The 15732-nt window shown below is 35.5% G+C and overlaps 1 protein-coding gene and 2 pseudogenes across 5 annotated transcripts; all 3 read left to right on the top strand.

The window, feature by feature from the left end:
* The first annotated feature begins 1498 nt into the window (after positions 1-1498).
* On the top strand, positions 1499-7042 carry LOC140831826 (uncharacterized; annotated as a pseudogene).
* Positions 3264-5559, top strand: LOC140814344 (uncharacterized; annotated as a pseudogene).
* A 1282-nt stretch (positions 7043-8324) lies between the features above and the next one.
* On the top strand, positions 8325-15240 carry LOC140831791 (uncharacterized). 5 transcript variants are annotated; one of them, XM_073195544.1, is made up of 10 exons: positions 8325-8423; positions 10461-10530; positions 11653-11713; positions 12799-12895; positions 13140-13253; positions 13324-13602; positions 13711-13824; positions 13977-14049; positions 14163-14233; positions 15017-15240. In XM_073195544.1, exons 4-9 carry the CDS (start codon positions 12833-12835, stop codon positions 14198-14200), a joined length of 681 nt encoding a protein of 226 aa, XP_073051645.1. In that variant the 5' UTR covers positions 8325-8423; positions 10461-10530; positions 11653-11713; positions 12799-12832; the 3' UTR covers positions 14201-14233; positions 15017-15240. The 5 variants fall into 5 exon arrangements, with proteins under 5 accessions (XP_073051645.1, XP_073051657.1, XP_073051650.1 ...); XM_073195556.1 differs by lacking the exon at positions 11653-11713 and having other exon boundaries at positions 8334-8423; XM_073195549.1 differs by lacking the exons at positions 8325-8423; positions 10461-10530; positions 11653-11713 and adding exons at positions 11857-12134; positions 12333-12380.
* Positions 15241-15732: the final 492 nt, after the last annotated feature.

Here is a 15732-nt window from a genome sequence, read left to right on the forward strand (position 1 = left end):
ATTCTCATCACTAAAATTAAGTCTAACAATTTTCCCCTTCGCGGTGATGCCAAAACCTAGATGTTAGTAACGATGAATATGAAAGCAGATAGCAAATAAGATAATCGATAAAAAAAACAGTAAAACAGAGTTCAAAAGAATTTAATCATCAGTTCCAATGTCTCTAAACATTGTTTCCTCATCCTGAGGATCTTGGTTTCTGAAGGAGGATTCTGCATGATGTCCTCCAGATCTGCCTTCTTCTCTGTCTTTTGCTTCCCTCTTTTTGGCATCATTGGCTTGAACACGAGTGAGTAAGTCATTCACTCAGCCAGTAAGAGTAAAAATGCCATTATTCAGCATCTCCAGAAATGATGCTTGATTCGAAACTCGTTCATTTAGATCAATAATAGATTGAGATTGAGACTCAATCTTGGCATCAATAGTTACAAGTTTCAAGTCCAAGGCTTCTACTTTGGTGGAGACTGATTGAATAGCCGAATCATGATCAGAGACAGTTTTAATGATGTCATAATGACCAAGCAAGATACTGGTGTGACTTGAGACAACATTTTGTCTGAAAAATCTTGTTTCGACATGCAGTTTGGCCAATGATTCTTCCGTGTGAGTGACTTCTTTTGAGATGCGGTCACGGAAGAATTTGGTGGCACTAACCTCACCAGCACATTCAAAAGACAAATGCCAACAGGAGTTAGAATCTCTGACAGATTATCAAGATTTCTCCTCAGAATATCTATCTCGAATTCAAGATCAAACGTTGCTTCTGCTGTGGAAGGTGTTCTTGCGAGCATACGCTATCTGATCTCTGCGAGACGATCATTGTGAGCAGGTGAATCAGCAGGAGGGATAATCAAAGAAGTAGAAGGGGCATTTGGTTGAGCAGTAGAAATAGCAGTAGCCTGTTCTGTAGAGGTTCTTCCAATATCAGTAGTTAGTTCTTGAACTGCACTCTCATCTGGTTGGGGAGCTTCAGTGGTTTCCAGTTGCTCAGTGGCTGGAATGGATTCAGATGGGATATTCAAAATAGCTTCCATTTCCGCTTGATGTTCAGCAGAGAATACCTCGAGATTTGGCAGTGATTGAGATTGAGCAGTATCTGGTTCTGCCATTGGTTGGTCTGCTGGTTGAGCTTTTGGTTGAACCACAACATCAGCCTGAACTGTTTCTGGTGCAGTAGAGGCAACAATAACAATAGATTGAATGACTTCATCAACTGAAGCCAATTCACAGACAGAAATCAAAGAGGAGGATTGAGTAGGCATCGTCAGGGATGCAGAAGTACTAAAGACCTTAGCTTCAGATGGAGCTGTGGTCCTTTCCTCAACTGGCTTATTCTGAAGAAAGTCTAGAATGAAGCCTACTTGGTACGGTACATGCTCTCCAAAGACCTGTTCTTGAGCAAAAAGTTTCTCATTCATTAATCGCAGTCGTTCAGTCAAAAGATGAATCAGATTATGATCCTGAATCAACTTTTGTTGGCCGAAGGTCTATTGTTAAGAAACGTTTTTCAAAGAAATATAAGCATCCATCTCTGGACTCGAAGCTCACTCGCAAACGCTTGAATGCGGTGAGTATTTTAAATAGAGGAACCGCAGAGTTTTTTGGTTTGCTTGACTCTTTGCAAATGTCAAAGCAAGAAGCTAGGTGCACGACAAAAGCTAGAAAGCTAGGGGTTTCGACCCTAGCGCTCTATGCTGTTGATCTAGTGTTGAACACTTTAACGTTTGAGTTTGTTGAGGGCCTCTCGGTGAAAGACACAGGGGCGGATTTAGTGTAGGGCGAACGGGGGCCACGGCCCCCTCAAAAAATTTAAAAAAAATTTTTAGTATATATTAATTTTTTTTAAACTAAATATATAAACATATATATATATATATATATATATATATATATATATATATATATATATATATATGTGACCCCCTCAAAATGAAAGATACATCCATGTATCTCAGTGGCTAAAGCCAATTATAACAATTGCTCCACCCGATTTCGAAACCTGATCACTACAAAAAAACGGACACCATAGCGACGGTTTTGTTAAAACCGTCGTTATAATAGCGACGGTGTTTACACAAACCGTCGCAGATCAGCGACGGTTTTGTTAAACCCGTCGCTATATTGCGACGGGTTTGCAAAAACCGTCGCCGATCAAGATCGGGGACGGTTCTTGTCAAAACCGTCGCTATATAGCGACGGTTCTTAATAAAACCGTCGCTATTTTTCTATATATACCGCCCTTACCGAACATTTTCTTAAACGATTTCGTCCATATCAGGTAGTATTTATACTCTTATCAATTTTTTCGGAGTATCGATTTTTTTTATTTTGTACTGACATTGTTTCGTACAGTGTTTTTATAACCGGACCGTTAATCGAACCGGTCAAGTCTTAAAAAATGGTTCAACCGGTTCAACCGGTTCGACCGGACGGTCGAACCGGATCAATAAAATTAATATTTTATTTATTTTATATAATAAATAAAATAGTAAAATATTGATTATTTATGTTTTTATAGTTTTATTTAATTTTAAGATGAAAATTACAATAAATATCAAAATAAAAATCATTTTTCAAATTCAAAAATCCAAATTACACATAACATGTAACCAAATAGTGATGACCAAGTTTAAGTGTCCAAGTAAACATCAAGATTAATTATAAAAAAAGTAGCAAACATCAAGTTTCTTATAAAAAAAGTTTCTAGTTGCAAAACCGTCGCTATTTAGCGACGGTTTTAAAAAAACCGTCGCTAAATAGCGACGGTTATTCTTTAACCGTCGCTATATAGCGACGGTTTTTGAAATAACCGTCGCCGATCTCTGGCAATTTTTTTTATAATTTCACAGACCCGGCCGGTTCCTGAAGACCGGCCGGTTTCCGGTTTTTCCGGTTGAACCGGGTTTTAACCGGTTTTTTCCGGTTAAACCTGTTTTCCGGGTTTTTATTTATGTCCGGACCGGTCTGAAGGCCGGTTCACGGTTGAACCGGTCCAACCGGCCGGTCCGGTCCGGTTTTGAAAACATTGGTTTCGTATTTATCTCGTAGATTTGCTCGTCGATGTGATCTTCCATCTGGTTCTTCGTGGGCTGTATTGCTGTAATTAATTAGTTTGTTCCATCTTTTAATATTTTGCTCTTTGTTTTATTGATGTAATTAATTAGTTTGTAATTTGTTCCACCGGTTTCCAGATTGATTTCCTCACTATTTCCAGTCACTGGCAAAGCTCCCCGGCGCCTTCTTCGGCGAGCCGCTGTCCCGGGTCAGCTAACAACTGGATTCAGCTGCGTTTTTGGTAATTATTGTTGGAAATAATTGACAGTACTCATACTTATTTTCAGAAAGCAGGTAATTCTACATCCTCTTGAACTTATGGATTATTGAATTCATGTTTGATTTATGAGATTTTATTGTGTTATGATGTTAGTTGATTTAAACGATCAGATTTTATTTATTGTTTCAGGTGTAGTTTTTTTTCCATAAATGGGAAAATCTGGTACAATTGATAAATTCTTTAAGAGGAAGATACCAAATCAATTAGATTCACCCAACTCTACAGCTCAGTCCATAGCCTCGGATGATAATCTTCCACCTGAGGTTGAGTCTCAAAAGTTTAGAAATGTTGAAAATACCGGGGTTGATCTTAACTTGTTAGAGCATGATCCAGGATTGCGTCGACAAATATGGGAATACTCTCCCAATGAGCAAGAGGAAATTCGTCGAGCTTATCTAAATCTGAAAGCATTTCAGCCAATACTTTCAGAATACCCACTAAACAAAAACAGTCTTCATCCTCGCAGGTTTCAATCGTCCTGGTATGAGCTTTTTCCTTGGTTAGAGTATTCCCTAGCAAAAGATAAAGCTTTCTGCTTTCCATGCTTTATCTTTAACAAGCCATCTGGATGTCCGAAGCAAACTGCATTTACAGTTGATGGATTTGATAATTGGAAGAAGGTTCGAAGTGGAAAAACATGTTCTTTCCAATGCCATATTGGAAAAGATAATGTATCATCACCCCATCGTATTGCAGAAAAGGCATGTGATGATTTAATGAACCAACCTCGACATATACAAAGATTTTTGGACAAAGTTAACTCAGAAACAGTTGCAAGAAATCGTCTTCGATTGAAAGTTGGTATACATGTAGTTCGGTTGCTTGCACTTCAAGGCGTTCCTTTTCGAGGTCATGATGAGAGCTCTAATTCATCTAATCGTGGAAATTTTCTTGAATTTCTTGATATTGTGGCCTTGTATAATGATGAACTTTCATGTGCAATAGAGAAAGCCCCGAAAAATGCCAAGTACACATGCCATGATATTCAAAAGCAAATACTTCACATGTTCTCAATCCGAATGAAAAATATAATTCGTGAAGAAATTGCAGGGATCAAGTATTGCATAGTCGTCGATGAAGCTCGTGATGAGTCGAAAAGAGAACAATTGTCTATAGTGTTGAGGTTTGTGGACAAAGATGGATGCATACAAGAACGGTTTTTTGGGCTTGTTCATGTGTCAGATACGACAGCTTTGACATTAAAGAATGCTATATATTCTTCTTTGGCACATTACAATTTGGATGTTCAAAATATTAGAGGTCAAGGTTATGATGGTGCTAGCAATATGAGGGGTGAGTTCAATGGATTGCAAGCTTTGATTTTGAAAGATTGTAAGTCGGCTTATTATGTTCATTGCTTTGCCCATAGACTGCAGTTGGCTCTTGTTGGAGCAGCAAAAAATGTAACTCCCATTCATCAGTTTTTCGATAAATTAACTTTCATAGTTAATATTGTTGGTGCTTCGTGCAAGCGTAATGATGAATTGAAGGAAGCTCACACAGATGACATTGCTCACTTGATTTCTATTAATGAACTTGAGACAGGGCGTGGACTTAATCAGTTGTGCACTTTACAACGGGCATCTGACACGCGTTGGAGTTCTCATTTTAGATCTGTGTAGAGCTTGATCAAGATGTTTAGTGCATCATGTACGGTATTGCTCAAAGTTATGGAAGATGGGCTTCCTTCCCAACGAGCAGATGCAACATCTGTTTATGATGAAATGACTTCATTTGATTTTGTATTCATCTTGCATCTTATGAGAGAAATTATGGAGATCACAGATGTTCTTTGTCAGACATTGCAACGTAAGTCTCAAGACATTTTGAATGCAATGGAGCTAGTGTCATCTACAAAAACATTACTTCAAGAGCTAAGGGATGACAAATGGGATGATTTGCTTGAAAAAGTGAAGTCTTTTTGCGTGGCTCGTAATATTGATGTTCCTGATTTTAGTGCTCAATATGTTGATAGGCGAGGTAGAGCTCGTCGTCATCAAGGCAATTTCACCATTGAGCATCATTATCGGGTAGACTTATTTTATGCTACGATAGATTCACAAATGCAAGAAATTAATGTGCGTTTTAATGAAGATGCGGTGGAGTTACTTATGCTTAGTTCTGCCTTAAATCCTCAAAATGCATGTGACTCATTGAGATATCTGGATATATGCAAATTGGTTGAAAAGTTTTATCCACAAGATTTTACTAGTGACGAAAAATAGCGACTAGAGATGCAGTTGAAGCATTATGAGCATAATGTAGTTATAGGGCCACACTACAAAAGTCTTTCAACTCTTTCTGAGTTGTGTCAATGGTTGGTGAAGACTAAAAAAGCTGATATATACGACCTTGTTTTTAGAGTGATCGTGCTTGTGTTGACTCTTCCAGTTTCTACAGCTACTACAGAACGATCATTCTCAGCTATGAATATCGTCAAAACTCGGTTTCGGAGCAAAATGGAGGATGCTTTTCTCTCGGATGCATTGATGATATTTATTGAAAGAGAAATTGCTAAAAATATTTGTATTGATACTATCATTGAAGATTTTGAAAACTTTAAGGAACGTCGAATTCCTTTTAGTTAGAAATACTTTTGTTAAGAAACGTACGGTTGATGTTTTGTTCAATATAACCCGTAGAATTTTTGTCTTTTCCATTCTAAATTTTTGTTTGTCTTTTGTAAGCGGCCCTCCAGTGTCGAAATCCTAGATCCGTCCCTGGAAAGACATACTGCTCGACTTTGGGTTGCATGGTATTGTTGAAGAACGGTTATATGATATTGCAGACGGCTTGGTGATGCAATTGGCAAGTTACATGATGGTGGCCTTATCCATGGAGATTTGACGACATCAAACATGTTAATCCAGAATAGTTCCAATCAGCTGGTAGTTTTGTCATTTTTTGTGGAGTGTGGTATATTTTCATGCTCTTAAGTATTACCAATATTCTGTCTCAATGGCTCAAAGTTGATTTATCTCTACAAAAGGCACTCATTGATTTTGGTCTGAGCTATACATCAACCCTCCCCCGAAGACAAAGCAGTTGATTTATATGTTCTCGAACGAGCTTTGCTATCTAAGCATTTTTCATGTGGAAATGTGGTACGCCAACACGTGTATTATTTCTGTGTGTCACCTGTTTTTGAATGTTATTTTATTAGTTTTGTTTCGTAATTTCTTGATATTCAGTTTTATGGATTATAAAGAGGCAATTTTGTTACAAACTTTATTTTTTTATTTGGATATCGTGTAGATGGATAAAATCCCGAACGCGTACAGAAAATCTTCAAAACAATGGTCCTCAACCTTGAACAAGTTAGCCCAAGGTAATCCTCTTTTTTACATTGGAGTTTGGATTTCATGTCATCTACATTTGTCAAAGATAAATATACTGGGGTTTTTATTTTTGCTACCTCATATATTTTATGGCTTATTTTAGTGAGACAAAGAGGAAGAAAGCGAACGATGGTTGGGTGAACTCTGTGAGGGTGAGCCACTCAATAGCCCATGGTGAGACTAAAATAAATTAGTATTTTAACAACCACAGTTTGTTTGCCTACATGATCATGCGTAAGTTTGAATCTATGTGATCAAGACCCAGATTATTCATTTATCGCTTTTAATTAACACATCCATGGTTGTGACACCGATCACTTAGTGTTGGATTTGAATATACTTTTTAAGTACAAGATTTTTTGTCCTTGAGGCTTGGTATCGGTATTTGTATCGAAATTTTCGGTATCGGTACGGAATATTTTTTTTCGATATTTCGGTATATACCGAAATACCGAAAATAATTTTTTTTTATTATTATTTTTTAAAATTTAAGTTCGGTATACCGAAATTGTACCGGCAATTTTTGCCGTAGACCGACAAAATATTCGGTGTCGGTACGATACCGGTATGAACTTTTTTCATACCGAAAATTCGGTATACCGAATGTGCGGTATACCGAATTTTCGATATCGATATTTTCTGTACGGTATATTTTCTGTACGATATACGGTACTGTAGTTCGATACAGTATACAGTACCGTATCCACCCCTAGCTTAGGATATGGAGAATAATTAAGAGGAACTGACAAATGTGATTTCTCATGCAGGCATTACATCTCAATTGTCAGGTATTTCAATGGATAACTTTCTATTGGTACAAAATTTAAAAAATAATATTTGAAGAGGTTTTCCATGAGAAAATTTATGATATTGGTATAAGCGAATATTTAATGTTTTGAGATTTTTCATATTCATTACAATAATCCTTTTAATTAGTTTGTGGGTCTGGGTGTTAGGGAAAATAGTTTGTTACTGTTGGGTATTAAACCAGAGATTTCGTTCTAAATTTGAGATATTGATATCAGAAACATCAGTTAATTATTGATATTTACAATTCATGATTTTATATTCACATAATCATGCATGTGTTTTTGGTATATATTGTAGCTCAGTATATATAAATTTAAGGATTCAGCAGCTCATAGTAGAATTTTTTGTTTTTATTTCGCCACTGGTTACTTCGGCAATTATCAATGATAAAGTAGTATATATCGATCAATTTCGGTAATAACACTGACGAAGTAAAACATTTTTTTTAGTTCAAAATTTAAAAAATACGGGCTTCACTTTTAAATTTTTTGTAATATTTTACTTCGACAGAGTAGTTTTGATGAAGTAAAATATTAAAAAAAATAAAATTTATATTTAGTTAAGTAAAACAATTACCATACTTAACTTTTAATTTTTCTTAATTAAATGAACCGATAGTTAACTTTTAATCTCCCTCGATTTTTAAATTGCAGCGCTTAAAAATCTGGAATAGCCACTAGACCACGAATTTTAAAAAATAAAATAAAATAACATTTAAAGATATAATATAATTTGAAAAGGAGATTAAAAATCTAATTTTATTTCCTGAATTAAAATACACTTTGTAAATTTAGTCTAGCAACCGTAAAAGTTTAATATATACACATGTATTAGGCCCAAAACCCACCCGGTCCATAACCCTAACTTCACTTCAGCAGCCTCGCCTACGTTTCCTCTTCCTTGACTTTCATCCTCGCGCGGCTTCAGCAGCTGGCCTTCAGGTGCTTCGGATTTTTGCTAATTTCTGGATGATTTTTGCTGCTTGTGGTATATTTTTTGAAGGGCTTCGATTTTGGGTGTTTCCAGATTTCATTTTTTTGCGTAACTTCTGGTTTCTCGATTGTTATTGCTTGGTTTCGTTTTAGTTGATGGTTTCATTTTTGTAACTTCCTTCCAATTAATTTTGTTGCTGGTTTGTCGAAGATTGTTGCCCCTATGATTGAAGGGTTTCGTTTTTTTGTTGCTGGTTTCAATTTTGTAATTTCAGATTTTAGTTGCTGGTTTAATTTTGAATACTTTTTCTAAAGACATGTACACAAATATACGTAGGTATATATTTGTGGTGCTGAGTTTGTAGAAATTTGGTACAATTCGTTCATATGGAGAGAAAAGGGCCTGTGGTGGGAGATCAAAAGTTAGGGGAAGTTGAATATATATAGTATATAGGCAGTCTGAGGATTTCATTTGGTATATTATCTTTATATGCAATCCTTTCCTTTGGATATAAATGTCATACTCATTTCTTAGAGTTTCCAGGAATGCATCGTCTGTCTTATCATCTCATTTTCTCCCATTTATTTGTTCCAAATTTTAACTTGTTTTGTTCGTATAAAAAATCTGTTAATTGTCAAACAATGTCTCTAGCTCTACATGCATACAAGTTACAGCAAAATGCTTGGGGATTTAATTAGGTTTGTAGGCCAGTCCCCTTCATTATTCATGCTTTTGGCATTTTTAAATTTAAAAAAAATTCTAAATTTTCATACATAAAATGCTTTAAATTTAATTTTCCACTTTCTAATCAACATTAGTAATAGATGTAACATTCATGAATCACTAAGTGGTCCTTAAAATCAACATGTAATTTTAACAGCTTTTAATCTAATATAAAAAATTTGTACACAGTATAATTAATACTATATTGCACAACCATGTAATATACATACATTTGATGTTCTTCGGAGCTACTTAACATATCTAATTTACAAGTTTTACTATCGAAAACTCAATCATAACTATGTAGTGTTTGGTGGATGAGCCGGTGATCTTCTTGCTGGCCCCAGTATTATGGCCGATGGTGTTTTTTGAATTAGCATTGTTATATTAAAGGTGCACCTTCTTTAAGCACAACACCAGAAACTTCTGGTAAAAGAGAATCAAAAGTGAAGGCCTCCCCTGCCTGAATACAGAACTTAACCATCATGTCCGTATCAACAAACTGTTTAGTATTTGCTTCTGTGTCAATCCTATCACTAAAATGCATACCCCCAGCTACCGCCTCCAATATTCACCCTCAGTGACGTGTCGATGCAATTATATAACATATATTACTAATGTTGGTTAAATTTTTATTGTCTGTGTATCCCAACCCATCATGCATTTCAATTGATTTTTATTAGAGTTCTCTTTTAAACTCACACGAAGTTCAGGAGATTTAACCATTCTTCTTTGAAATTTGACACAGAAGCGTATCTGTTTTTTTGTCAACTATTATTCATTACCTCTTCATCAAATTTTCAAGTAGACTCTTTCAGTTTATAAAAGATTACTCGAGCTGCAAATAATAGTAATTTTCTATGTTAAAGGTCGTTTGTATTGATATATATGATTTTGTAACCCATATATCAGATATAATTAACCTTTAAAAATAAATTCACAAAGAATCATATTTAATCAGGTGTTAATCTCTGTCAAAAAAAAAAAAATCAGGTGTTAATCATGATATTAATAATCGCGTTTCTTTTATCCTCATTTTTTTGCTGTGTGTTTTATTTTTATGTACTAATTGTCTCGATTAAAATGTACACTTAGCAAAGTTTGTTCATTTTCGTTAATAGGTATTCTTCTTTCGTTTTTATTTTTTGTGTTCAAGAAACTAAATGGCAAGTGACATTATTGAAGTCGATATTGAGAATCTGAATGTTACTTTTATCATTTACTTTATCGTTTGTGATTTCTATGATCTCCTAAGTGTTGGATTCTATAGTTTTACACAGTTTTATTGTATAACATTTTCTTGTTTATTGTAATATTTTCAGGTTTTGATCAAATCCACATTGAAGAAAGTTAGAGTCCTTGATGCATTTTGAAGAAAATCTTCATCTAGCGGTAAATAATACAAAAATTTATCGTTACATTTTATGGGATTTTGCTATATTGAAATGTATAAATCCTAGATTCACTCGGATAGAAGGTCCAAACAATATGAGGAGGGTGTGGAACAGTTCATTAAAGATTGTTTACAGGATCCCCACATCGACTCCAATTTAATTCATTGTCCTTGTTGCAAATGTATAAATCTAAAAAAAGGACCGGTTAAGTTCATTCTAGAGCAACTTTATTTCCATGGTTTTAGTCAAAATTATGTGAATTGGATTTGGAAAATGTAAATTATGCAGTTATATATAAGCTATTACTTCTGCATTTTACGAAATCGATGACGTAAAAGACGTTTTACTTCGGCATCGGTCTAATTCCGGACCGGTTTTCCCTCGTTGAACCGGCCAAAGACTTAGCTAATTTCTTGGATATGACTTCGGTGATAATGCGAAGTAAAATGGTACTCTATTACTTCACGTGCATCTAATTCGGCAATTATCTACCTATGACTTCATTTAATATGCGAAGTAAATCAAGGAAATTTTACTAGTAGCTATGATCATTTTCATAGTCGTTTTTCTACTTGAACATGTCTATCACGCACATCTAGTAGCTAATGTTTATATATATGAAAGAGATTGATACATAGTGTTTGGGCTATCATATGATTTAAAATACTTAAGTTGAACAGCGAACCATTAAATATAATTTTGAAAAAATAGTAAAAACCCGGTCCTAAAATAATAAATTATTGTTCACATCACTATATAAAAACATTTGGATTAGCGACGGTTATAGGATAAACCGTCACTATTATACCAACAGTTTTTGTTAAACCGTCGCTTTAGTAGCGACGGTTTTATCCGTCGCCTACTAAAGTAAGCGACAGTTTCTCAATAACCAACGGTTTTTCAAAAACAGTAGCTATTTGCAACGGTTTAACTCAAAACCGTCGTTAATGGCGACGGTTTGGCAAAAACCGTCGCTATGATTCTATATATACCGAGGTTCGCGAACATTTTCTTTACGCGATTTTCGCCTTTCTTCTCTGGTAGTAGCGAAACTCTATCAATTTTTTCACAGTTTCGATTTTTTTATTTTTTACTAACATTTTTCGTATTAATTTCGTAGATTTGTTCGTCGGTGTGATTTTCCAGTGTTACGTGGATCTGCATATCTTCGCGCACGTCAGGTTTTTAAAGCGTTTTCTTTACAGAAAATTTAATATTTAATTTTTGCATCGTAGTTTATTTATGAATTTTAGCGTAGTATTTTATTATGAATTTTAGCGTAGTAGATTATTAATTTTGTAAATCATTGTTTTTTACTAGATAGATTAAAAACCGTCGCTTCATTAAGTTACGGTTTTTTGAAAGACCGTCGGTTAATAAAGCGACGGTTTTGTAAATAAACGTCGCTAAATATAGCGATGGTTACATCCAAAACGGGTTGGCCACGTCATCATTTGACTTACGCGGTTAAGCCTTAGAAAAATCACTCTAGCGCTACTCCTCCCTTTTCTCCACCAAACACATTTTTGCTGTTTCCATGTGTAACGGATGATTTGAGACGCCATTTCCACGCAGTCAGCAGCTCTTTCAGCTCCCTGGAAAGTAAAATTTCCAGTTTTTTCATGCCTGTATTTTTTTTTATAATCGAGTTTTTGAAGTGTTGTATGGATTTCTGTATGGATTTCCGGCTTGTTCTACTTCGTTGTTAGCAAATAATTTTCTAACTAGATGTAGTTGTCGTAATCATGGGATGGATTTGGAGGGATTGTGGTATTAATTTGATTAGATTTTATCTTGTAGTAAGTGATAGCATACTAAATAGTTTTGAAGTCCAAAGTTCGAAACCTGGTATGTGATTGCATCTCCCCTTTAGTTGAATTTCATGTTCTTGCTTATCCGTTTATGAATTATTTTGAAGGACGGTGGTTGCTTTAATTATGTCTTACATTTTTCTAGCACACCATTGCTATTGCTCGAAAATAGATAGGCTTGTTCTGATGCTGTTATTTGACTCGAAATGTGACTTTCCATGTTACTTGCACTTTATTTTTGCTCTTCCTGCTTAAGACGTCTTACAAGTAGATGAGACTATTCTGACCCTTACTAAGACTAAACTCTGAGCGTTCATTTATTGGTGACAGAGTAATGTTATTGATTAGATTATCGACAAAATTTTAAGAATTGTTTTGCTGTACTTGTTTGTAGTTCTTGCAATTGTTTTTTCACTGCTTCCTAACTTTCCATGTTATGCTGGTTATGCCATCAGTTCCAAATTTGCCTCTGAATTTGGTCTTTTCACTATGGAGATAAAGTTAGATGGAGTTGAAGATTCCTTGATCTTAATTAAGCAAGGAGCTGAGGCTGTAAGTTGAATTATGCTCTTTCCAAGGTGTATTGTAGCTTAAATTTTTGCTGTGGCTTGCTGCAGTTTTATTTTGTATCGGTGTAATCTTCACATATCCTTAGCTTTTGATATTTCACCGATTTAATGGCTATTAATGTAAGGCACCGGAGAATTGTCTCTGCTGAGGAGTTTCAGAATTTGCTATTTTTACGGTGATGGTGAATATAATTGTTGCTCATGGCATTTTCAATTGTCTTACACAGAGAGTATTTGAATCAACTTTTGTTGGCCGAAGGTCTATTGTTAAGAAACGTTTTTCAAAGAAATATAGGCATCCATCTCTGGACTCGAAGCTCACTCTCAAACGCTTGAATGCGGTGAGTATTTTTAAACAGTGGAATCGTAGAGTTTTTTGGTTTGCTTGACTCTTTGCAAATGTCAAAGCAGGAAGCTAGGTGCATGACAAAAGCTAGAAAGCTAGGGGTTTCGACCCCAGCGCTCTATGCTGTTGATCCAGTGTTGAACACTTTAACGTTTGAGTTTGTTGAGGGCCCCTCGGTGAAAGACATACTGCTCGACTTTGGGTTGCATGGTATTGTTGAAGAACGGTTATATGATATTGCAGAACGGATTGGTGATGCAATTGGCAAGTTGCATGATGGTGGCCTTATCCATGGAGATTTGACGACTTCAAACATGTTAATCCAGAATAGTTCCAATCAGCTGGTAGTTTTGTCATTTTTTGTGGAGTGTGGTATATTTTTCATGCTCTCAAGTTTAAGTATTACCAATATTCTGTCTCAATGGCTCAAAGTTGATTTATCTTTACAAAAGGTACTCATTGATTTTGGTTTGAGCTATACATCAACCCTCCCTGAAGACAAAGCAGTTGATTTATATGTTCTCGAACGAGCTTTGCTATCTATGCATTCTTCATGTGGAAATGTGGTACGCCAACACGTGTATTATTTCTGTGTGTCACCTGTTTTTGAATGTTGTTTTATTAGTTTTGTTTCGTAATTTCTTGATATTCAGTTTTATGGATTACAAAGAGGCAATTTTGCAACAAACTTTATTTTTTTTATTTGGATATCGTGTAGATGGATAAAATCCTGAAGGCGTACAGAAAATCTTCAAAACAATGGTCCTCAACCTTGAACAAGTTAGCCCAAGGTAATCCTTCTTTTTTACATTGGAGTTTGGATTCATGTCATCTGCATTTGTCAAAGATAAATATACTGGGGTTTTTATTTTTGCTACCTCATATATTTTATGGCTTATTTTAGTGAGACAAAGAGGAAGAAAGCGAACGATGGTTGGGTGAACTCTGTGAGGGTGAGCCACTCAATAGCCCATGGTGAGACTAAAATAAATTAGTATTTTAACAACCACAGTTTGTTTCCTACATGATCATACGTAAGTTTGAATCTATGTGGTCAAGACCCAGATTATTCATTTATCGCTTTTAATTAACACAGCCATGTTTGTGACACCGGTCACTTAGGGTTGGATTTGAATATACTTTTTAAGTACTAGATTTTTTGTCCTTGGGGCTTGGATTTGAAGACTATGCATGCCATTGCAGTTCTATACTCCGATTGTGGTCCACAGCTCTTTGTATGGTTATACTTTGTGCAAGCTTGATAGGTGACATTCTAGTAATGTTGTTCAGTGTGGCACTCATGACTTCCCACTTTTTATGATTATATTTTTGGCAGCTTAGGATATGGAGAATAATTAAGAGGAACTGGCAAATGTGATTTCTCATGCAGGCATGTCAGGCATTTCAATGGATAACTTTATTCACATTTCACAACAGCAATAAATTTGTACTAGCTCAAAATTGTAATAGCATTGCAGTTGTCTTTCTATAAAAAATTCCATTGGTCTTGAGATTTCTGCTAAACTGATCATGTAAGGATCATTCTTATGTTCCAGCGTCTCTTGCTTCTTACATGATAGTTTCGTTCTTTTCACTCTGCATGAGTTAATGTGGCAACATGATTTAAAGTTAAATCCTAGGAGCAACTCACAGAACATTATTTAAAGTTTTTTGGTTAATATTTCATTATTTTTCAATTTGTTAATGCAATGAATGCGCTCATGTTATAAATAATATCTTTGCCGTCGATCGATGCAGGGATGTCAGTATTTGCACGTTCAAGGATTTGTGGACCGGAGAAGCTATGGGGACTTGTAGAATTGTCGTTTTAGTACTTTGGTGATGTTAGTTATTAAGAACAGAGACTAAACTCGGCCATTGTATTTTATTGTGACTACTAGTCTTATTGAAGTAGCTTCACGATATTTTGTTATATTTTTGCTGCTACCATGTGCTGCAAAACAAAGTCTTCTTGCCCTCAAGTTGTCGACTTTCACAACAAAAAAACAGTTAGATTAGCGACGGTTATAGGATAAACCGTCTCTATTATAGGGACGATTTTTGAAAAACCGTCGTTATCATAAAACCGTTGCCTATTAAAGGTAGCGATGGGTTTCTAAAAAACGTCACTAATATTGCGACTGTTCAAACAAACTCCTCGTCATTTTTTGCGTCGGGTGACGTTTATATTTAAGTCCATCGCTATATTAGGCGATGGGTTTTTTACCCGTCGCCATGTGCGACGGTATATTACAAGACCGTCACTATATTAGGCGACGGTTTTAGTAGACTGTCGCTATTAGCGACGGTTTTGGACTACCGTCACTATTACAAACTGTCGCCGATAATCTAGATCGGCGACGGTTAGTCAAAAACCGTTACTATTGACGACGTTTTTGCAAAAACCGTCGCTATGATTCTTATATATATCGAGCTTCACGACTTATCATTAAAAAGTATCGACATATCATTAC

Source organism: Primulina eburnea, chromosome 1 (genome assembly GCF_022965805.1).
Source record: "Primulina eburnea isolate SZY01 chromosome 1, ASM2296580v1, whole genome shotgun sequence".
Taxonomy (NCBI): Eukaryota; Viridiplantae; Streptophyta; class Magnoliopsida; order Lamiales; family Gesneriaceae; genus Primulina; species Primulina eburnea.